Source organism: Takifugu flavidus, chromosome 13 (genome assembly GCF_003711565.1).
Source record: "Takifugu flavidus isolate HTHZ2018 chromosome 13, ASM371156v2, whole genome shotgun sequence".
NCBI lineage: Eukaryota > Metazoa > Chordata > Actinopteri > Tetraodontiformes > Tetraodontidae > Takifugu > Takifugu flavidus.
The window spans coordinates 7,371,147-7,393,135 of record NC_079532.1 but is presented as its reverse complement, the minus strand read 5'-3'; the positions used below and the strand labels follow the sequence as shown (position 1 = coordinate 7,393,135).

The following is a 21,989-nucleotide window of genomic DNA, read 5'->3' as shown; positions in this document are numbered from 1 at the left end:
AGCTATGCTGCCATCTTGTGATTGCATCTGCACAGAAGTACATTGAAGGCCACCCTGGGCTGCACACTCACGGATTCAAAGGCGAGGAAAGGACGTTTGGAGGTTCGTTTTTATAAGATCCCTATAAGAGTGGTATTCAACTAGTTTTTAATTGTGCTGGTCCAAGACCGGCGCAGTGGTTCAGCTCGTTCAAGCTACTAAAAAATTTAAGAGATTTTTCTCTTGTCGATTCAGAGGATGCTGTGAACAATCAAACTGTTTTAGCCTCAGGAATCTTAGCCATTAAATTTTTATTAGATCTGCAGGGACTTAACAAAAATAGGTTAATATAACATTTTTTTTAAACCATAAAAAAAAACCACAATGCGTCACACTTAAATACTGCTGATTACTCCAACGTTAACATTCACGTTTTAAACCACTTGTTGACAACACAAAAAGACACAGAGTGGAAATTCTGCTGACTGGACAAAAGTCTCAGCAACATTAACTCTGAGAGTTGTAAACCATGCACTTCCCTTCCCCTCACTTTAAAATCCTGGAGTTAACATAAATCTTTGGCACACCAGCCAATCTGCCACCGAGGAGACTGTAGGCAAACGTCCTTGCAGGTTTCAAAGCGCTCCCCGCGGCTGCTGAGGAGCGAGAAGCAGCGTTTGCAAAATGAAATACTGATGAATGCATGCACATTTAAGGTGATGGCTCTGGCATGGGGGGGAGGGGGGAGGCTTGGGCGCAGTCTGTTTTAGGGCGCGACCACTTTGTACGGACTCCCGGGAACATTGTCATCACCCCATTTGACGATGATCTGGTAGCTGCCCTTGTCCTTGATGGCGTAGGTGACATTATAAAGCTTGTTGCCCATATGCTTGACATAGACCTCCTCGCAGGGGGCATGGGGTCCGTGCACGCCTACCATCAGCATGTTGGTACCTGCACAGAGCGGTGAGACGGAGCGAGTGATTGCGGTGCTCAGGTCTGTAGGTGGCTGTGTTGGTGTGAAGCAGCACGGTTATTCATTTTTGGAAAACCTCTCGATGAAATTTCTGTTTGCAAAACAGGACGTGTCACTAAGTCGTAAACACATAAAGATTTAATCGCTCGGTTCTCCGGCTTTCCACGTGTTTATCAAAGGCTGTTTCAGGGTGGGAAAAATTGCCTCTCCTTCCAAAGTTGAGCATTTTAACGGCTCAGATAGAGGAGCTATTATATTTCCTGTACGGAGTTACGGAATGGACGCAAGACAAACAAGATTATTTGAGCCACATGTGTAATGAAAGTTGGAAATAGCAAATTGAGCCTCGTTGGCCAGAAACAAGACCACAAATAAAAGCTAATTTGGTTGCATGTTTGCTCGACGTGCAAATTTGCCACTGTTTGCTAACAAAATAACAGCGGCTCTGGCTTGTTGAACAGCTTGTTTCTCCACCCACAATGCAACACAAGCTGGGCCTTAATCTCCCATGTCTGCGGAAACCATGATTCCATCTTTTCATTTTGGATTTCCGGGATCGACTCACCTGCTTTGCTGCAGTCAACTGTAAAATTGTTTTTCTGTCCGACCAAAGCCTTGGACAGCCCCGTTCCACGACAGACGACCTTGCTGGCGTCTGAGGTCAGTTTTGTAGCGGAGGTGGAGGAGGAAGAGCTGTAGGCACCACCCACTTTAGTCGTCTTGGTGACTGTTTCCACCAAAACTGAGGAGGTTTCGTGGAGGCTGTGTCCCCCCGACAGCCGAGCACCTGTCAAACATGAGGGAGACTGCGGTTATATTATGTCACAGATCTTCAAGCGAGGCGTTACACAACAGCTGCTGCGTGTGGGGAGTTTTTAGTTAAGAAATGCCTGAAGTTTAAGGGAAATGTTCCATATTTTGTGTGTATCAAAAATGCGAGGGTGGCTTCAGGCAGGTCCAGGCCCAGTGAACAGCCGGACCAAAGACAACAGCATCTCCCCGACTGCCACACATTCTCAGAGGAACATTTGCTTCATAATCGAGACAGCTGAGATCCACAGATCAGATGGGAGAATGACTGTGAGGCAGACCTGTGATTTTAGCTTTGAACGGGCTGCCCACTATGTGCTGCGGTCCTCCGTATTTGATGGTGATGAGATAGTTTCCAGGCGCCATGGGCGTGTAAGTGATCTTGAAGCCCTCCGGACACTCCCGACAGTCCAGTTTGACTTTGGACGGCCCGTCGATGTTCACGGACAGAGTGCCAGAGCCGGCATTGCAAGTTTTGACTACAAATTCCGAAGGCACGCCTGCGAGAAAGAAGCAGAGGAAAAAAAGATTAAAAGACTCCTCGAGTATTTAGGAATTTGTGCCACGGTAACAAAGAGCAAAGATACCTGTGGTTCCTCCCTGCAGTCCAGGGCCGTGTGCCGTCACCATGCCTGGGTCTCCGATCAGACCGGGGTCTCCCACCCGCACATTAAAGGGGCTTCCGGGAATGTGGCACCCATTGAACTTGACATCAATGGAATGCACTCCGTTCTCCCGTGGAATGAAGCGGATCGCGTTCTTGTCTGAAAACAACACAAATGTCTGATAACCATCTGATAAATGACGGCGCAGCACAGTCGGGTTCTGAGCGTACCGCTGTCGAGCTCGGTGACATAGCATTCCTCCGAGGAGCCAGATGGAGTGTGAACTTTGGCGTCGACGACGCCTCGAGCCCCGTTGCGCTGCACCATGAAGGACGCCTCCTGGTTTACCTTCAAATCTTTCTCCTTAAAAAGACAGCGAGCGCTAGCGTCAGAACAATGTGTGTGTATGTGCGCGCGTGCCTGCACCTCCAGGGACACAAAGTGTGTGACTCATGCCTGAACCAGAATAGACCGAGCAGTTGGGAGTGAGAGGCAGAAAAGGTCAGAGTTGACAGCGAGGCGTTTAGTGTTTTTTTGTTTTGTTTTTTGCCCCACCGGTGGACAAACAGCCCTACCAGTCGCAGGAGGCTGACATGCTAAACGTTGGGATGATACTATACTTCACCTTGCTCTTACAGCTAGAACGCTGGAGTGATGTTTGAGTTTGCTAAAAATGTGAGGTTTTTAACAGCCCTGCTGTTGACAGCTGCAATGACAACGGTGAAAGCAATTTTTTTTTTAAAAAGCATTTATGAATTGAGAGCAATATCGTGAGCTGTCGCCACCATCTTCAATAGATGCTTTATATTCTGCTCACTATTTCTTTCTCTCAGAGTGTCAAATAGACGAGCTGACGCACACACACACATACACACAGCTGAGTTTTTGTTAGCCCATATTAGCAAGGGACATTTAATCCAATCCTTCATCGCCTGTGAGTATCACAGTGTTATAGTCAGGGATGATGCCCCAACGCTGGTATTCAATTACACTTGAAGGGCAAAGGACCAATGGACAGCTGCTCTAACCCAAAGTTACATCCAAACTCTTATTCCGGCCTCATTGTGTCATCTGGGCATCATGTGAACATGGATTTGCAACTCAATCTCTACCTGAAGGCTCGTGACAGTGAGCCTGCGGGCCTCGTCCGACAAAGTAGCGATTGGAACGATGAACGGACTGTCGGGGATGTGCTCGTTGTTGAACTTGATTGACACCTCGTAGTCGCCTGGGAAGTAGAGGGAATATTTACTGACTTTATTGTGTTACTCAGATAAAAGAGGGACAGGGGCTCGAAGGGAAGGTCTATCAACCTGGTTCTTTGACTATGTAGGAGACGCCACAGGAACCATCCTTTCTGTCCTCAAATGAGATCTCAGCTTTGCTTGGACCTTCTACTGCAATGGAAAGGCCACCAGCACCAGCCTCTCTGGTCCAGATGCTAAATTCAGCTGCAAGTTGAAAGAAAATATGAAAATCATCACATAGATTCCTGCAAGACTCAAGAATTTGAACCGTAAAAGTAGACTTTTGCACACTTACAGGGAGCTGCAGCTACACCTCTCTCCAGACCCGGCCCTCCAGCACGGACCTTGTGTGCCCCTCCCTCACCCATGGGCCCTACAGTGAACTGGAAGGGGCTGCCGGGGACGTGTTGACCTCTGTACTTGACGTTGACAGTGTGGGGTCCCATTTCCTGAGGGATGAAGCGAACACTGTAGGTGCTGTTCCCTCCATCCACGATGTCAGCATCCACGGTTTTCCCACCGGGGCTGGTGACCTGAGCCGTCATGGTCTGAGGACCGCACTCAACTGCAGGAGGCAGAACCACGAGTCTTATTTACAGGGCTTTCCATTTTAATAGCAGCTTTTAAATTTGGATTCTCACCCTCTGGTCTGGCAGTGATGCCGGCGAAGCTGCTTAAGCTCTCTCTGCCAAGAAAGTCTCCAAAAACATCTCTAAAGGGGCTTCCTCCTCCACCCACCTGGGTGCTTTCCTCTACTCGGACCTCCCTCTTTGTCTCCCCGGCGCGGGTTTTGCTGATCTCTGTGCGCTCTGTGCGGGTGTAGGTGTGGCTGCTGCGGGTGAAAGTCCTGGTCAGCCTCTCCTGAGCCGAAACCATCTGGAACCAGTTTCCTGCAAGGAGGAGACGGCGTTTAGAACGTAAATGAACCCAGCGGGTTCGTTTATTCCAAGAGTGGCTCCTCTGCTCACCTGGGATTTTGAGGTTAAGGCCACAGGTGCTGCCCACTGAGGCAAGAGACGATGCCTGCCTTTTCCTGGTAATACTCTCTCTGATCCGACCTTCTCCAGTCACCTTCACTGTAAAAGGACTTCCTGGGGGAAAAAATAACAAAAGAGCCATATATATATATAACAAGAGTTCATTTACAAATCGGTTTCTGTATTTGGATTTTGTGGCTCACCTGGGATGTGCTTTTCAGCAAACTTGATGTTAACATTATAATTCCCAGGTTCTGTTGGACAGTACGTCACTTTGCATGTCCTGTCTTCCATGTCTTCACAGTTTATATCCACTTTGCTTGGACCCTCAACTGACAATGCAAGTCCTCCGTAACCTGAACGGGGACGGAAGCAAAGATGAGCTGGGATGTCCGTTGCTAGGCCACCCGTGACTGAAGGTGAAAGGTGCCGTCTCAAAAAGCCCACCTGCGTTCCTCGTATCCACAAAGAATTCGGCCATTTCAGATGTGTGTGCCTCCACCAGACCTTTGCCGAACGCCTTGACTCTGCTGGCCTCGCCGATCTCTGACTGACCAACCATGATTTTAAACGGGCTGTTGGCCACGTGGATGCCGTTCTTCCTCACGCTCACTTCGTGCTCGCCGACCTCCTTGGGAGTGAAAGAGATACCTGCGAAAGAAGAAGAGTTGAGCATATCTTTGAAATCCGAGTCAAACCCCTGGTGTCCCTGGATATCAGGCTAGGTGGCATCTTACCAAGGTGTCTGTTTGGCAGCTTCTTGAGCAGACAGGGCTCCTCGTTGCCCGACGGCGCTCTGATACTGGCGGTCAGAGAGCTCAAATCGGTCTCTGCAATCTTAAGGGACACATCAGTCGAGGTGCCAACATTCAGCTGGGATGTCCTGGTTATCGTGTCATCGCCTTCAGATGAAATAAAAGGGGTTTTAGACGAGTGCGAGCCGCTAAAACCAAATTCGTGATGAAAGACCAGCTCCTCACCAGTGATCTTGGCAGTAAACGGACTGCCGGGAATGTGCTTGTTGTCAAACTTGACGATGATGTTGTAGTCTCCAGGGGCTGTGGGCAGATAGGACACCAGGCAGGTGCCATCTTTGTTGTCCTTGCAGGTGATCTCAGCCTTTGAGGGACCTTCCACGGCCAGTGACAGACCACCTGAGAGTGAGACGGGTAATGTCAGGCTGTTACCGAGCCCCACCGTGGTGCCACAAATGCCACAGAACCAACAGGGGCACTACCTTCTCCTGCATTTTTGGTGACGACCGTGAAGGTGGCGGCCTTGTTCACCATGCCGTAACTCAGACCGGGACCGTAGGCAGTCACCACTCCGGTGTTTACGGCGTCCACATAGAACTGCAGAGGGCTTCCTGTGAGAGATAGATGTGTTTATTTACAACTATCACAACTAGAATGAACAAAATCAGCAGGAGAGCTACGTCACAGCTGTCGGACCTGGGATGTGATTCCCTTCATACTTGATGTCCATCTCGTGCAGGCCTCTCTCGGTGGGCTGGTACTTGATGGTGATTGTGCCGTCCTTGTTGTCAGTGATATGCGAGCGGGCGGTCTTGCCTGAAGGCATTCGCACTTCACCTGCAATTGACAGCGGTTTGTTGAGCCAGTGGCCTAAAAAGTTTGTTTTTAAGCGACAGGAGTTCTTTGTCTTTCTGTTTTGAGCGATGGCGTTTGTCAGACCTGTGATTTCTCCTTGGTGTGGCGTGAAGGGGACGAGGAAGTTAACGGGACGGAAGAGAGGATCGACAGTATCGCGGGGAACGACGGGCTCATTTGTGGCCTGTCAAGACCGAGAGGAAAAAAGAGAAAACAGTGGGTTTCATGAAAGTAAATGACAGAAGAATAGTGACTATCATGCACGGGGCCACAGGATAAATGCTCTTTCACCCACCACCACATGGAAGGGGCTTTTAGGGATGTTCTGGCCTCCAAAACGGATGGTAATAACATATTTCCCAGGCTCAGGGGCGGTGTAGTAAATGTCAAAGGTCCCATCACGATTCTCCACCACATCCATGTCCAGCTCCATCCCCTGTGGCGTCTGCACCTTGCAGGTCACCTTGCCCTTCCCAGCAGCCTTGGCATCCACTGTAATAACTGTATCCTCTGAGGTCTGCAGCTTCTGCAGGTTCGCTGTTAAAGACAGAGAATAAAGATGAAGGTTTGCATAAATACATGAATTATAATGCGTAACAGCCACGCAGACATGAAAGATGCCCCGGATACTCACACACGCCGTGCCCTCCGATAGAAACTGCAAATAAAATGGGGGATTTTTTAATATAAACACGCTATTTTGATACTTGTTTGTGTAGGAATTGCTCCCATTGATGTTTAAGTACCTGTCAGGAGACATTTGCTGGCATCTCCAGTGGGCAGAGACTGAATGCGGTATGGAGAATAAGGAATCTCATCTCCTCCATATTTAATGGTGATTGTGTACGGGCCCGTTGAGTCCGGCACATAGGAGACCGTGTAGGTGCCGTCCCTGTTGTCCTGGATGGTGGCATTCTTTGGTTTGCCCTCCGGGTCCTAACAACATACGGTGTTGAAAATGACTTTTACTTTAAGTTAAGTTTTTTTTAATGGACTGCAGGGGATTTTGAGTCAGTTATTTTATGTATTAATCCAAATGAAATGGTTGGCTCAATCGTATCTGCCCTCACCAGAATCTGCACAGTGAGCAGTCCTTCTCCGGCATCACGGGCATCAATAGTGAACTCCACAGGCAGACTCGCAGACACGCCTTTTGTGTCCAGTCCAGGGCCGCTTGCACGCACTTTACTGGCGTCGTGCCCGGGCTGAGACATTACCTTGAATGGACTGTGCAAGAAAGCGAAATGTCAAGTGTAATTACAAAACACGGCGCTACAGAAGACAGAAGCGGGAGTAGAAAATTTGATGAAACGCGCTCTTTCAAATCTAGCGAGGCAGAGGGGAATTTAAATGAAGACATATCCGCACACGGTGCCAATGCCTTTCCTCTTTTTCCCAACTGATGCTGTACCTGTGTGGGACCTCCTGCTCTGCATATTTGACGGCGACAGCGTAAGGACCGTCCTGAGCCGGGGTGTAATGAACTGTATGAGTGCCATCGCCATTGTTTTTCACACCAACTGGCTCTGAAGTGCCTGGAAATAAGACATTATTTCAACTTACGCACGCTTCCAGTGATTTTCCAGCATGTGGTAGGACATGTTTTTGTCTTTGGGCTGTTAGGTTCTATCTTCTCACCTGTTGGGCCATAGAGTTTGACATCCAGAGGGGCCTGTCCGGCCTGGGTACAGTCTACTGTGAAAGTCTGAGGAACGTGAGCTCTCACTCCTGTGCCCAGACCTGGACCTGAGCATTTCACCTTGCTGGGATCCACAGGGTCCTTCACTGGAACACGGAATGGGCTGCCAGGGATGGGGTGACCTCCGTAGGTAATGTTGACGTCGTAGTCTCCGGGGGTGAAGGGGATGTACTCCACACTGCAGCTGCCATCCTTGTTGTCTTTGCATGATATTTTTGCCTCTGATGCTCCCTCGATGGTCAGCCCCAGACCTCCTGTACCGGCTCCTCTGCAGAGCAGACCACGGGTTTTTATTTCATTTTTATTTTTATTTTTATTGAAGTCTGTTTCATCTTCGGCACTGATTCTCCTGTACCTCGTCTCCACGGTGAAGCAGTTTGCCTTGTTGGTAATTCCTCCTTCCAAACCGGGCCCAAAGGCGCGGACCCTGCTAGGATCACATCCCTCCACCACAGATACTCTGAAAGGGCTCTTTGGGACAGGCACGTCATCATAGAGCACCTCAATAAGATGGATTCCTGCACATAATACACAAGGCGGCTGATATTAAACCTTTCTTCCTTTCAGCCCTCAAAGCAGGAAAGCATTTCCTATCTGTGTTGCTCGCTATGAATTGTGAGTCACACAAATTCCCTTTTAGGGAGATAAACATCTGTTTATTTTTTTAAAAGTTGGCACCTGGAGCGTATGCGCTCGGTTTAATGTACAAGACATTACATCTGTTCCCAATTCATTATTCTGTTGCAACATTTTTCTCTCAGTGGGCCTATATTTCAGATTTCCAGCCTCAATCCTATGATATTAGAGCTTGTCTGGCGGTGGAGGAGTGCTCTGTGATCCCCTTTGCTTTGTGTTATAGGTCTCTATTAATAACCACGTCAGCCCCCCACTCTATAGGTCTGTGCAGGCAGCCTTCAACACACATACCTGCCTGGTTAAGAGCTTCTGTCCCACACTATTTATAAAACAGAGCCTGTCTGCCTCCCCGCTCTCTAGCCCTCACATCATTGCACCACTGCATCATTCTGTATTTATACCCCCTCTCTTTCCCATGCTTTCATTCCTCACTCTGCTCTTTTATTCCCTAATGCTGCCCAAACAAAAACCTGTTAATGATTTCCCATCTGTCTGGTTGTACTCAACCCGCAGCAGGTGTGGGGTTTGTTTTAAAGCTACATATTTGATATCTTAGTTCAGTGTCTGTAAAGCTGTGGTTTGGACTGGCGTGAGGAAATGATGCAATGCTTTTCTCCTACCGTCCTCAAAAGCTGTGTACTCCACTCTGTAGGTGCCGTCTCCTTTGTCCGTGATGTAACTTTCTGTTTTGGTGCCAGAGGGATTGATAACGTGCACCTTAACGTGATTTCCTCCAGCCTTCTTGAGAGTGTGGGCATCGACGATGAAGTGGGTTGTGACATCTCTGAGGACCCCTAGATTTATGAAGGCACCTTTAGTTGATCTATTGCTACAAGGTCCCGGAACGCTCAGTCATGTGTGGTTATATGAACTGAAGTGCGGACTTGTTACCTCTTGGCTCCACTCCTGGGCCATAGACGTGCACTCCACTGGTGTCCACAGACGGATCCACCTGCAGCACCTTTGGAAAATGGGGAATCATATGGCCGCCGTACTTGATGGTGATGGTGTGTGCTCCGTGGAAAGGTGGGATGTATGTAACAGAGAAGGTCCCCTCTGCAGTCTTCTGAATGTGCACCTCCGCTTTAGCCCCGGTCTCTGACACAATCTCAATGGTGAGCTCGGCTTCGCCGGCCCGGGTGCAGTCCACAGTGAAGGTCGCTGGTTCACCTGCCTTGGCCCTCTCCAGGCCGGGCCCGCTAGCTGTCACCTTGCTGGGGTCCAAAGCCATGCGCACTGGAGCCTTGAAGGGAGAGCCAGGAATGTGCTGGTCTGCAAATAGAATGTTGATGGCGTACTCGCCAGGCTCTGTGGGCAGGTAATAAACTGAGCACGAGCCATCGCCGTTGTCCTGGCACTCGATTTTGGCTTCGCATGGACCTTCCACAGTCAGGCCCAACCCGCCTGCACCAGCACCTTTGGTGTCGATAGTAAAAGGGGCTGGTTTGCCCACAATTCCTCCCTGAAGGCCAGGACCAAAGGCACGCACCTGTGATCCAACACATTTAAAAAACATCAAAAAGATGTCTCTCACCTTTAGCTTAAATGTTTCAAAAAGTCAAGAACAGCATCCATTTTTCATGATTTTATTTTTTTTACCTTTGAAGGATCAGCAGGCATCACTGCTTCAACCCCAAAAGGGCTTCCCATCACCGGATTTCCATCATAGCTGACATCAACCTTGTAATGCCCCTCCTCTGGGGGAATATACTTCACACTGTGAATGCCCTTGGCTTTGTCTGACTCCAGCTTACATGGGATTGGGCGGCCAGACGGTGAGGTCATTTTCACACCAACATTGCCCTGCCCTCCGGCACCCTTTGTGTTAACCGTGAACTCCTGATCCTTTCCAACCTCCACTTCTGCAGCAAATGACCACCATAAAACACTTAAACCCTCAGTTGCTCTTTGACAATAAACATAAATGTTTGACATCTGAAACTTACTGTTGTCTAATCCGTCCACTTTCACCTTTCCGATATCCAGAGGTGGCGCCACGGTGATATGAAAGGGACTCTTGGGAATGGGATCGCCTCCGTGAGTGACGGAAATTGACATGTTACCCTGCAAGGAAGCAAAAATAAACAGTAATGTAATATCATTACAGAGTGTAGTCATATTCCACTGCAGATTTCCTGTGTACACAGAGAACTGCGACGTTAATAAAACTGTTCTACCTGTTGAAGAGCTGTGTACTTGACAGTGTAGGAGTAGTCGTGGTTATCGATGATCTCAAAGTCACGAACCGCCTCTCCCGGCCTCGATGCTGCAAAATGCACCTCTGGCTTGGCCTTGCCAGCTCCCTTTGTGTAGATGGTGAAGTGGGTTGGAGTGCCCACCTCCACTCCTGAAACACACATTCTCTTAAATCTCATACTGCTGCTTCGAAATGAAAACACTTCTGTCCGAGGGTCCCACCTGTCTTGTTGAGTCCGGGACCCTCTGCCCTCACTTTGCCAGCATCGTGCGACGGGTCTACTTTTACTTTGAATGGGCTGATGGGAATTTCCTGTTAACGTCACGACAGAAAAGATAATTCGAGACATCGCTCGAGACTTAACGCGTTTTTAAAAAGCTGAAACTGCATTTTTACCTGCTCTGCAAACAGCACCATGATGGTGTATCGGCCCGGCGCAGGGGGCGTGTACTTGACAGTGAAGGTGTCATTGTCATTCTTGATGATGTCAAAGTCGATGTCGGCCTCGCCAGGGCCGACCACCCCTGGGGCGCACTTGATTCCGATGCTGATGTCCCCTAACGGTGCATAGAAAGAGTTCACCGAGGTCCTTTGAAAGTATACTATCTGCATAAATAAACGCCTGCCTTGAAGGGGGGGGGGGCTCTTCTACTTCCTCAGACAAATTCAAGATCTATAACTCTTGCCACTGATTTTCAGAAAAGCCACGATTTGGCTGTTTTTTTTGTAAACGCACATTATCCCCTCCTGCACGCGGTCTCCATCCTCACCTTGACCGGCTTCTCCACAGTCCACGGTGAAGTAGGTGGGTTCGTTAGCCTTGAGCCCAGTCTTCTCCACTCCAGGCCCATAGACCTTGACTTTGTCTGGATGAGAACCCTCGCCAACCAGCACCTAATAAATTCACAGTGTACTTGAGACAAATGCAATTGCTTCAAGTGCAGCTTGTGCAGCACTCCTTGAGTCTACACTCTGGAGTGGTGGCTATAATAAACGACCTGAAGTTGTAGGAGAGCAGCGTTTGCCTGGGTGTGCATAGGCGTTTTTATCCTTACCCTGAAGGGGCTGTTGGGCACATTGACCTCTCCCCAGGTGATGATGATGGTGTGTTTGATAGGTTTGACTGGAGTGTACACACACAGGTAAGTGCCATCCCTTTTGTCTGTAATTTTAATGTCGATGGTGCAGCCTTCAGCATCCTGAGCAAATTTAAATGTACGTCAGCACAAAAGACGTGTCTTCACTGGTTGATACAAATATTTTAGCCAGGGAAAATCTCCAAACCTGGGCATAAATCTTGAGTTGCCCTTTTCCTGCCATGCGGGCATCGATGGTGAATTCAGTTGGTTTGTTCACAGTGACGCCGGTGGGTTTAAGACCTGGACCGTAGGCTTTCACCTAAGACGTCGAATTTTGTTAATTAAAGTGACAAAATAAGTCATAGAGTGCATTAAAAATTCAGCAATCACCTTTTCTGGGAAAGTGTCATTGGCAGCAGGAAGGATGTGAGCAATGAATGGGCTGTCTTTAATGTCCTCGTCGTCGCAAATAACGTGCACGGCATAGTCGCCGGGCTCGGTGGGCCAGTAGTGCACGTCGCAGGAGCCGTCGCCTTTGTCGTCACATTCAATTTTAGCCTGTGATGGGCCTTCAATGGAAAAACCTGGCCACCAAAAATCCCAAAATTAGCGTCTCCCACTTTCTTTCCTAAGAGTTGCTCTCACTTGCTCGCGGCTCACCCAGAGTTCCGACATCTGTGCCGATCGCCTCCACCACAAAGTCGGCAGATTTCCCAACCATGCCTGTCTTCAGACCAGGACCCCAGGCTCTCACCTTCTGAAAACCTGCCTCCCCACCCACTTCTACTTCAAACGGGCTGCAGATCACAACAATACGCAGTATTACAAAGAGCATATGCAGATGTGCAGTGTTACAGAATACCTAGAGGCAGAAACTGAAAAATACCTGCGTGGGATGGGATGGCCTCCCCAGGTGATGCTGACAGTGTATTTACCAGGTTTGAGTGGGTAGTATTCACAGTTATAGACACCATTTCCTGCATCTTGCACTTTCACTTGCTCCTCCGCTCCAGCTAAACACAAATAATGTAATTAATCTGCATATAAATCTAAAACATTGTGTACAGATTGATGCATGGCTCTCAATTACTGCCCTTCAGAGAAAAACCCAAAGAGAGAAACAATCCTTAAAATGTATGAGGCTGGGAGAGGAGTTCTACACATGAGAGAGAGAGAGAGAGAGAGAGAGAGAGAGAGAGAGAGAGAGAGAGACAGAGAGAGAGAGAGAGAGAGAGAGAGAGACAGAGAGAGACAGAGAGATGGTGAGAGAGACGGCGAGAGAGAGAGAGAGAGCGCTGTCTGACTCACTTGGTCCTTTGACAGAGACTTTTAGCTCGCCGCTGCCAGCTCCCTTGGTGAAAACTTTGAAGTCTGCAACCTCCTTTACTCTCACACCTTTCGGCTGAAGGCCTCTTCCCGTCGCTCTGCAGGCGTTCGGGTTCACAGCTGAAAGCAACGACAACAAGAAGTTAAAGAGAGAATCATTTAAACAAGGGATTGATTGTGTAGAGTGGAGAGCCGGTGCAGCGAGGTTAGTAGCAAGGACAGCTCATTCAGGGTACGTTTGGACTGACAGCACCTGTGAACGAGGATGACATTGTAATACTTCGGACGGCACATGTGAGGACAGCACATGAAACACGAGCACGGAACGAGCACGGAACGAGCACGGAACGCTGAACGGGATGTTGACTGAAAGACTGGAAGCGTAGAGAGCATCAGACAACATTTCAGACGCTCCAAAATGTTGACAGCAGGCTTAGAGGAAACACGAGCTGATGCAAATTCAGACTTGACTTAAACAAACTTGTCAACACCGAAAGCGAGATGATGACGTCCGTACAACACTGAGCTTCATGTCCCGCGTGACTAAACCATCAAGCTGCAAGACACAAGAAGAAGGAGCGGACGACTGTGGCACAGAGGAAGAGTCTGAGGGGCGGAAGCGGCCTGAGCGGCCGGCACAAGCTCCTTCCAGGAGAACATACTAACTTGGACGGACAGGCTTTGGGGGGGGGGCCCCCCTGCCACTCTTTGCTCCAGGAGGGGTGCGCACTGACTGAGGGACTATCTGCAGTGGCGCTCCCAAGGGAGGAGCAGCAGATGGAGCTAGAAATGACAGATAAGGAGGGTTACGAGCTAAAATGGGAGTGTTTTCTCTCCCCTGGAAAATAAAGATGACTGCAGATTGTGATGGATGGATCACCCCGACACTAACAGCGCGCTCAGAAATCACATCTGTCCCACTGTGATTTACAAAACAGCTCACCTTCAGCGATGTTGACAGTGTAAGGGCTCTTGGGGATTTCCTGCTCTGCAAACAGAACGTGGATGGTGTGAGGGCCTTCCAGCACAGGACGGTACGTGCAGCGGAACACGCTGTCGCCCTTATTCTCAAGGATGAGCTCCACCGTGTCCTTTTTGCCCTGAGGATCGATTATGACCACACTGATGTCTCCATTTCCTGCACCTGAGGGCGACACAAAATCAATAAGTTATCACAGGATGATTCCATTCAAAATTCCACTGCTTCCTTTGGTCTCAACAAGACATCAAGCGCCTTATTTGATGGAAAGCAGCTGGGTTTGCACTACTAACCAGCAGTGTAGATGTCGAAGTAGGTGGGTTTGTTGGCCACATTTCCTACGGGGTCCAAACCTGGCCCCCTGGCATGCACCTTGCTGGGGTCACCCATATCTTTAGCTACATTGACCGTGTAGGGACTCTTGTCGATAGCCTGGCCAGCAAACAGCACCTTCACCTGAGGGAATCATGACAGGAAGATGAATGGCTGCATTTGTTTTGGTGGAAGGAGAATATTACACAGAAACTTTCATTACCTTGTGAACACCTTCAACCTTTGGAACATATGTGACCGTGTAGGTTCTACTTTTATCTTTGTTGGGTTTGACCTTAGCCTAGAAAACAAGACGTGTGCGGTTGGATCAAAGATTACATGGGAACCATTTTTCCTAAAATTGGAATTATTTAACCCGGCTGACAGGCTCTGCGATGTGGATGTGGATGTGATGTACCTCCTCTGTATGTCCTTCAGGATCCTCCACATAGACGAGGACTTCACCGCTGCCAGCTTCCGCGGTGTCTACAGTGAACACAGCCGGCTGCAGCACCTTGTTGCCGTGAGGCTCAATACCTGCAATGACACACGTGGTGAGACATTCTGCAGCGCCTGTGGCAGGACAAGAATCAATACAAGCCTTTCTGAAACTGCATGAATTATTCATTTATGACCTCTTCTGAACTGTGTGGACCTTCTCAGGCGGTGCTGAGCTACCCACCAGGTCCATACGCTTTGACTTTGTTTGGGAAGAGCTGCTTGGGCCTGAGAGGAGCTCCAGGCTTCAGCTTGGCTTTGGGAAACTGAGACAGGTATGTCATCACAGAGTGCTCGTCCACATCTGGATCCACAATCTCCTCAGGGGCGATTACCTGGAGCACAAAAATACAACTTACAAGGGTGCGGATTATAGTGCTAAAATCCACCTGAAATAACCTCCAAAACAATGATAAAAGCTATTCTATTACCACATTAGGATCTAATAAGGATCCCCCCCACCCCCACCCCTCTCTTTCTAGCGCTGTCCATCTCACAGTTACACAACACCATGTTCTACCCAGGTTATATTTAACCCCTGGACTGCAGGGTTAAGAATTGTTGCTCTCAATAAGCTGGCCAGGGGGATTTATCCTGAGCCAGTTCTCTCCCTCAACTTCACACCATCACAATGGAATTCCCCCCCCCCCCCCCCCCCCCAGCCCACAGAACCATGACATACAGCCCCAGACTATCTCATCAATGCTAAGCCTCATAAAGAAGAGCCAAAGCTGTGTTTTAGACAAACAAGTCAGCATCAACATATGAAGAAAACAGGTTTTACTCCAGCTCTGTTTACGTTTTTATTTTGATGAGCGGAGGTATATTCACACTTCTGTTTCCCCGGCTAGCCAAGAGAAACTTCGCACCTCCACAAATTCACAATTCTACTAAATAAAACTCCTGCAAACTAACTTACTGTGAGCGCCAATACAGTAAATGGATTAGACATGAGTTGGGTAATAAATATTTCATGATACTCTCCAGCAGAATCTCCTCAGAAAAAGCATTGGGCTCCATATCATGCACGGTACAGCCTCCCTTTGGCTCAGTGCACGGTCCTGCCTTTCCCCTGCTCAGCTCTGCCTTACAGGTGTATGCACATGTGTTCAGGCACGTTTGCATTTCAAATATGTTATGTTACATGCTTCAAACGGCGTGCAAGCGCGCTGAAGCCTTCAGATAACAGTTCTTGTTGCCCCCTGAGATCAGTCCTGCTGGTCTGCTACCTCTCTGTCTTACCTGAGGCACGCCCAACCAGTCGTCAGCCTGTTGCATGGCTTCTCTCGCATTCTGCACAGGCTCATTTGGGTCCCAGTCTGCCCAATCAGGACACAAACCTGGCAGAAGAGCAAACCGAATGATTAGATCAGCACAAACCTGGATAAGGTCACGCGGGCAGTGGCCATGATCTGCCTAACACCTCCCACAACAGCGCTGCTTGACCTTACCTCCACCGCTCTGCTCCTCCGAATTCAATGAGGGCCTCTCTCATATAATCAGAATGAACAACCCCGAGGTGTGCAAGCACTCTCGCTGTGACTGAAGCTAGCCTACACTATGCTAATACCTAAATTGGATTAGAGTTAACAATGGAGTGGCCACTCACTAAGACAGCCCATACAAGCACACGACAGAATACTATCATCCAATTAAAGTGCAGCATTAAAATCAGGTCTGCAGGGCAAAACAGTGCTGTGAGAATAGAAATAAAGCTGCAAAACTCTCATTCATATAACATGTACTGCACAGCATGCAACACTATAGTTATGGACGCTATAGATACAAGATGGCACACATGTGCTGAAGTTACAATGATTTTAAGTCACCTTATTTCCAATCTATCATTTTCTTTACATATATTTATCTAAACCACAACAGTCTATGTTTCACAGTAGTGGTTTGGTTTGGTAGCCAGTTATCCTCCAGTTTGGGATTGACTGATGAAACAACACAACCTTGTATGGTCAGTATTACAGCACTGTTTGAAAGATGTGTCTCCTCAGATCAGTGTCTCTTATAAACACCGTTAAACATGGCTCTGTGCTCCTCCCGCTACTCCTCCACCTTTCTCTCTGTGAAGCAAAGGGAGGGAGAGTATTCTGCAATGCCGTTTTGGAATCAGAACCCCCAAATTGGCTGTAAATCAAGTTGTGGCCTTGCCGTCCATGGATCTACGGCTTAGGCACCTCCCTGTGACTGATCACTTTGCATTTTGATGCGGTGCCAAGTCTCCCCCATGACAGAAGAAGAGGAATGCATCCAAATTTGGGGGTGCTGTGTGGAAGCATGGCTGGAAAGACTAAAGCCGGGTTAGGCCCTGAAACAGTGAGGCCGAGGGCTTCAGCCGCTGTAGGACAGCTGGCGGGGACGCCGTCCAGCCATCAACAGCGCCTCAGCAACGCGTTGACGCCACCTAGGCCCCAGGAGCAGATTTATGCCGGCTGACATCTGAGTCTCAACCTAGAGTTTGAGTGAGTGCGCTCGAGATATTTAGCTCTCATTTCTCCACGATGACCAAAGGAAACAAATACTCATGACAGAGTGATAATGTTTCCGATTTCCCGTCTGGCCCCGGCTGCTATAGCAACCAAAATAAACGGCTACATACAAAGACTGTTAACACTGAATCTGACTCAGCAGTTCCTCGGCTGGGCCTTTTAGACCCAGATCAGGCGTCTTACCGGGGGCGCAGTTGTCCACCAGGGCTCCCAGCGCCTTCCCATCCTGCCAGTCGCGGTTGAAGTTATTAATGGGCAACTGGGGCACCTTGTTCTGAATCCAGCCCAGCAGGCGCTGTTTGGGCGTCAGCTTCTTGGTCTCCTCGTCGTCCTCGTCGTCCCACATGGGCATGGAAATGGAGTAGTGCAGGATGAGAGTCCAGATAAGACCCAGGATCAGCTTTAGATTCCCATCCACAATGGCTTTGCTATCTGTAGAGGGAGAGTGGGAACAACACTTTTCATGGGGATTTAGAACTTTCAAAAGTTCCCATAATGCAGTGTGTCCAACAGCATTTCATGGTATAATATTATCATCCAAAAGTAGCTTTTTCTGGCTCTTTTAGAAAGTGTTTATCCCACTGTTAAATTGGCTAATATTATTATAAGAGGCGGCCTGCAGCAAAACTAGAAAACATGAAACCTATTATCAAATGTGGGGGTGGGCCATATTAGGAGAGTTTGCCATTAAGCGGTCTAACATTTGGTTATTGTTATATTACATGGAGGTTGGTTTTGTTTTTTTAAATATAAATTTCAGCGTTGCAGCAGGGTTGAGAGTCGTCCAGCCGCATTTCTGAGCAAACTTTCCTGACTGTTCTGCAGAGATGACCAGGCTATTCTGAGCCGAGATATAAACAATGATGATTGACTGCTGAGATGACAAGAATCTAATGCTCCTCGCAGCTTGCCTCCCCTCCCCGAGCCCCTTCTTCGAGGGCAGCTGTCCAACTGAGGACCCCTGACAATCTGTCATCTAGTCACAATGTTGCTGTGAGGGCTGTGACAGCTGAGGATGAGCCGACGTGGGTCCTTCTCTGCACGAATACCGCGAGGATTCAAATTAGGTCCCAAACTCGCGGCGCTACTATGTGATAAATCAAGCACAAGGAGATTAGATTCATTGACAGCGAGCAATCAGCTCATTTCCCCTGGTTCTCCAAGGAGGAGTTTGTCAAATAAGCCATTTTAAATCTACTCTCATTTAGAAATCCAACCATTTAAGCAGAAGAACCTCTGAGGAGCACTAGACTTAAATGTTTTATCGACATATCTTGGGTAATTCACTCTAAGATGGTCCTAACAGAGGGACTGGTGGCAGGTGTTTATCAGGGTCGGCTTCGCTCAGACTATTTATCTTCCCGGCGTTCCCGTCAGAGGCCATTGTTTGATGTGTTCCCCTTTGACTGGCACAGGCAGGTGGCGCAATGTGGCTCAGCGTGTTTTTTAAACCTGCTGTTCGGCTTTAAGGCCAACTGTTCTGTCCCAGAAAGATCTGTTAAACTGGGACACCACGCCACATGTGCAAATGAGCCAGCCGTGTTTTTTCAGGGTCTCTGGGTCACCGGAAAGTGACCGAGTCGTTATCTTAAGAGGGCTGCACTTAGAATAGTGCACAGGAGGGAGCAGGCTACAGCGTTAGCTAAAGTGGTCCACATTCTGCCAAAATAGTACGACCACATGCGTCTGTGCTGCTCTAGAGGCAACAGACGTGCTGGCTGTGGCCCCCCACCGACAGAGGTGGTAGTTGGGAGGGTGACCTTTGCTTTTGCAGAAGATTTGAGCTTCTGTCCCTGTTGTCATGCAAGCTCACGACACATTAACCGGGGGCCTCCAAGGGCCCTTCACAGTCTGCTAGCCAGGGCCGCAGCCTTCCCCGGAGATTCACTCAGGCGTGTGTCAGGTTCACCGGCCGCCATACCAGAAAATGAGTAGATTCCCTTTAATAGCGCTCTTCCTGGATGGAACTACTGGAATATGTCGCCACATTTTTCCCAGATATTCTCCCCACTCTGGATGTGTCACAGATCTCACAATCCTTCACTATCTGTGCCAGAGTCGGACTCTTAAAGCCCACTGGAGCTAATCCTCATCTCCCTGCCTTTTTCTGATGACGCCAACTGTCAACGCCGCCTTGGCATCCCGACCTCTGACCTGACAGGAACCAGTGTTGCCGCTGGTGTTTGCGTACAGTGCGGAATAGGCGCGATAATGAGGGAGAAGCTGCTGCCGGCCTCATTAGCACAGTCCTGACAAATTTCCATTGTGACCTTGGCCTGAGCACAGATTAATGACCTCTCTGGCAACCCTGCAGAATTTTCCAATAAGCTGTTGACCCTGAGACCAGGGTTGTTTTCCACAGGCCTGTGTCCGACTGCTGGCTGACACCTGAGCTGATAACATACCAGCCGAGCGATGCTGGATGTGTTGGCGAAGATATGACAGACTCGTCTGACAGCATTGCTTCTTGTCCGGACCTCTGAACACGCTATGGTTCATGAGGTCATTTCTACCTTTCTGCTATTAATGTTTACTTACCTATAGAGACCAGCTTGATGCGCTCCCTCTCCAGGAATTCCAGCGCCACCGAAACATTCTCCAGCTTCATCTGTCTAAAGTTGGGTCTGGTGTGGTACTTTCTGTACATCTTCTTCTGGCTCAACACTTCGAGGAGAGAGATCAACTTGAGCCCATCGGTGAATTCCCTCTGCAGGTCGGTGATGGTCTTGTTGACGCATTTCAGGTGCTCGTTGCACCACCTGGTGAAGGTGTTCTGTTGGATTTTCTTCCAGGGCGCGTCCTCGGCCAAGTCCTTCTCCGTGGCCGGCATCTCCTCGTCCTCCTCTTCCCCAAAGTCAGTGGCCTGGTAGTACTGCGGGGGCTGCTGCTCATCGTAGTTGTTGCTCATCATGGTGGTTTTATCCGTGTCCACTTTGGCACCTGGGTGACACCGGCTCGGCAGCGCGTAAAACTTTAGCAGGTCGATGACAAGCGCGTCCCCGTCGCGTAAAGTTCAATCTTGGGAGTTTTCGGAAGCGCCCGCGAAGAAACACTGCAGTCAGAAGGGCGATGGATCAAATTATCCGCTTTACAAGGCGAAAATGGGCTGGTCGATGCGGTCTCGGCGGTTCTCTCTGCTCTACTTTAGCCCCGAGAAGTTGCGCTTGGTGTCCGGCGGGCTGAGGCGGCTTCTGTCGGAGTTTCCTCTGGTTAACCTGAATGTTGGGGCTGGAGCACAGATGGGTTTATAAAGGACCCCCACAGGCCACGTCACTCAGCCGCTGTGATCATCCTCTAATCCAGAAGAACCACGGCAGTCGGGCTCGGTTTACTTTGGGGGGCAGTGGGGTACTGATTGGTCAGACTCCGGCGAGCGCAACAGTTGTCGCAAGCTTCTTATTTTTAGACGCTCCTATTTGGGTGTCGGTGGGCTGGGACTGCGTGTGTCATGTGTAGGTCCGGCAGGCTGAACAATTCAATCCAGAAAAGAAAGGGAGAAGGGTGCTGAGACCCCCCCTCAGGTGTCAGGGAGGGGGGAAAACAAGTCCAGGACTGTGGGATTTTTCTCTGCAGGCTCGGGAGAAGCGTCGTCCCAATAAGTGACGTTACACGATCCATACATCAGAGAAAGTTCTGCGGTTCCAGTTTGGCATTAAGCCCGATGTTGAGCAAACACACTTTCCCTGTTTGGAACTCGTTTTTCCGCTTCTTGTTGCAGCTGAATGTTGACACGTTGCTGTGCATTCGCGACCGAGCTCTTAAATTCGTGAAATCGCTTAAATCCCGCGTTGAAAGTTGCCAATTCTACACTCAGGAAGGTTTTTTTTTCTGTCTTTAAACAGGATTCATCTGGATTGATCTGTGCGTTTCTGCGTGGAAATTTGAGAGGGGGGGGGGGGTCACCTTTCTTTTCTTTTTTTGCAGAAAGTGTGAAATGGGAGTTACAACCTTTGAGCTGACTGTATGAAACACTTCATGGGCCAAAGAATCTTTCATTATTCCAACACTGACTGAGAAAACACAGGAGTAAAGATGACATCCAAAAAACTAACAGACCATTTGACTAGGTACACGTGTCATTAGCAGAGACACATTAATCGGTCTTATTGGTTAAACAACGCGATAATTAATCACGAATCGTGTTTTGTACTCATTCCCTGTGAATGCGTCACAGATTGACCCTCTTGTGTTGTTCCACATGTAAATGAAGACTTGAGGAGCATCTAGAGTGAGGAGACCCTCAGTTCTGAGTCCAGGCCCGCTCTGAAGTGCCTGCTCCATGTGTCACTGTTATTATTACCTCCCACCTCACCCAGCACGGTGGGCATCTGGTGTCAGTGTGGTGTCGCTGGCTGCTGAGTCATAACAGCACAAATCTGCAGCAAGCACAACGTTTACTGGCACCGCAGGCATAAATGATGCATGTGCAATATTATTATCCTCTATCTCATATTTTTGGGTTGGAAAGACTTGGTTGAGGGTACTGGTCCTGGTAAAGGCCAGATTGGATGAGATGGTGATATTTTTTCTTATGGAAATTGGTGCTTTTGGACCTCTC

General features: G+C 48.9%; 1 protein-coding gene across 2 annotated transcripts; it reads right to left on the bottom strand.

Annotated features, from left to right (window-relative positions):
* Nucleotides 1–273: 273 nt before the first annotated feature.
* LOC130535973 (filamin-C-like) lies at nt 274–20,900 on the bottom strand. Of its 2 annotated transcripts, XM_057051469.1 has the most exons (47): nt 19,970–20,900; nt 17,615–17,863; nt 16,173–16,270; nt 15,115–15,265; nt 14,851–14,969; nt 14,656–14,733; nt 14,414–14,576; nt 14,085–14,285; nt 13,808–13,924; nt 13,124–13,261; nt 12,702–12,828; nt 12,476–12,612; nt 12,206–12,399; nt 12,021–12,134; nt 11,792–11,935; nt 11,507–11,630; nt 11,133–11,293; nt 10,958–11,048; nt 10,717–10,886; nt 10,486–10,603; nt 10,139–10,401; nt 9,431–10,028; nt 9,160–9,333; nt 8,259–8,421; nt 7,843–8,171; nt 7,616–7,739; nt 7,275–7,431; nt 6,951–7,140; nt 6,839–6,862; nt 6,500–6,741; nt 6,289–6,388; nt 6,046–6,186; nt 5,832–5,960; nt 5,575–5,748; nt 5,332–5,496; nt 5,042–5,245; nt 4,798–4,950; nt 4,586–4,708; nt 4,259–4,507; nt 3,913–4,182; nt 3,684–3,821; nt 3,483–3,598; nt 2,601–2,733; nt 2,353–2,529; nt 2,047–2,265; nt 1,521–1,742; nt 274–933 (listed from the first exon to the last, which is right to left on the bottom strand). In XM_057051469.1, the coding sequence occupies exons 1-47, from the start codon at nt 20,340–20,342 to the stop codon at nt 746–748; spliced, it is 8,232 nt and encodes a 2,743-aa protein (XP_056907449.1). In that variant the 5' UTR covers nt 20,343–20,900; the 3' UTR covers nt 274–745. The 2 variants fall into 2 exon arrangements, with proteins under 2 accessions (XP_056907449.1, XP_056907450.1); XM_057051470.1 differs by lacking the exon at nt 13,808–13,924 and having other exon boundaries at nt 19,970–20,897.
* Nucleotides 20,901–21,989: the final 1,089 nt, after the last annotated feature.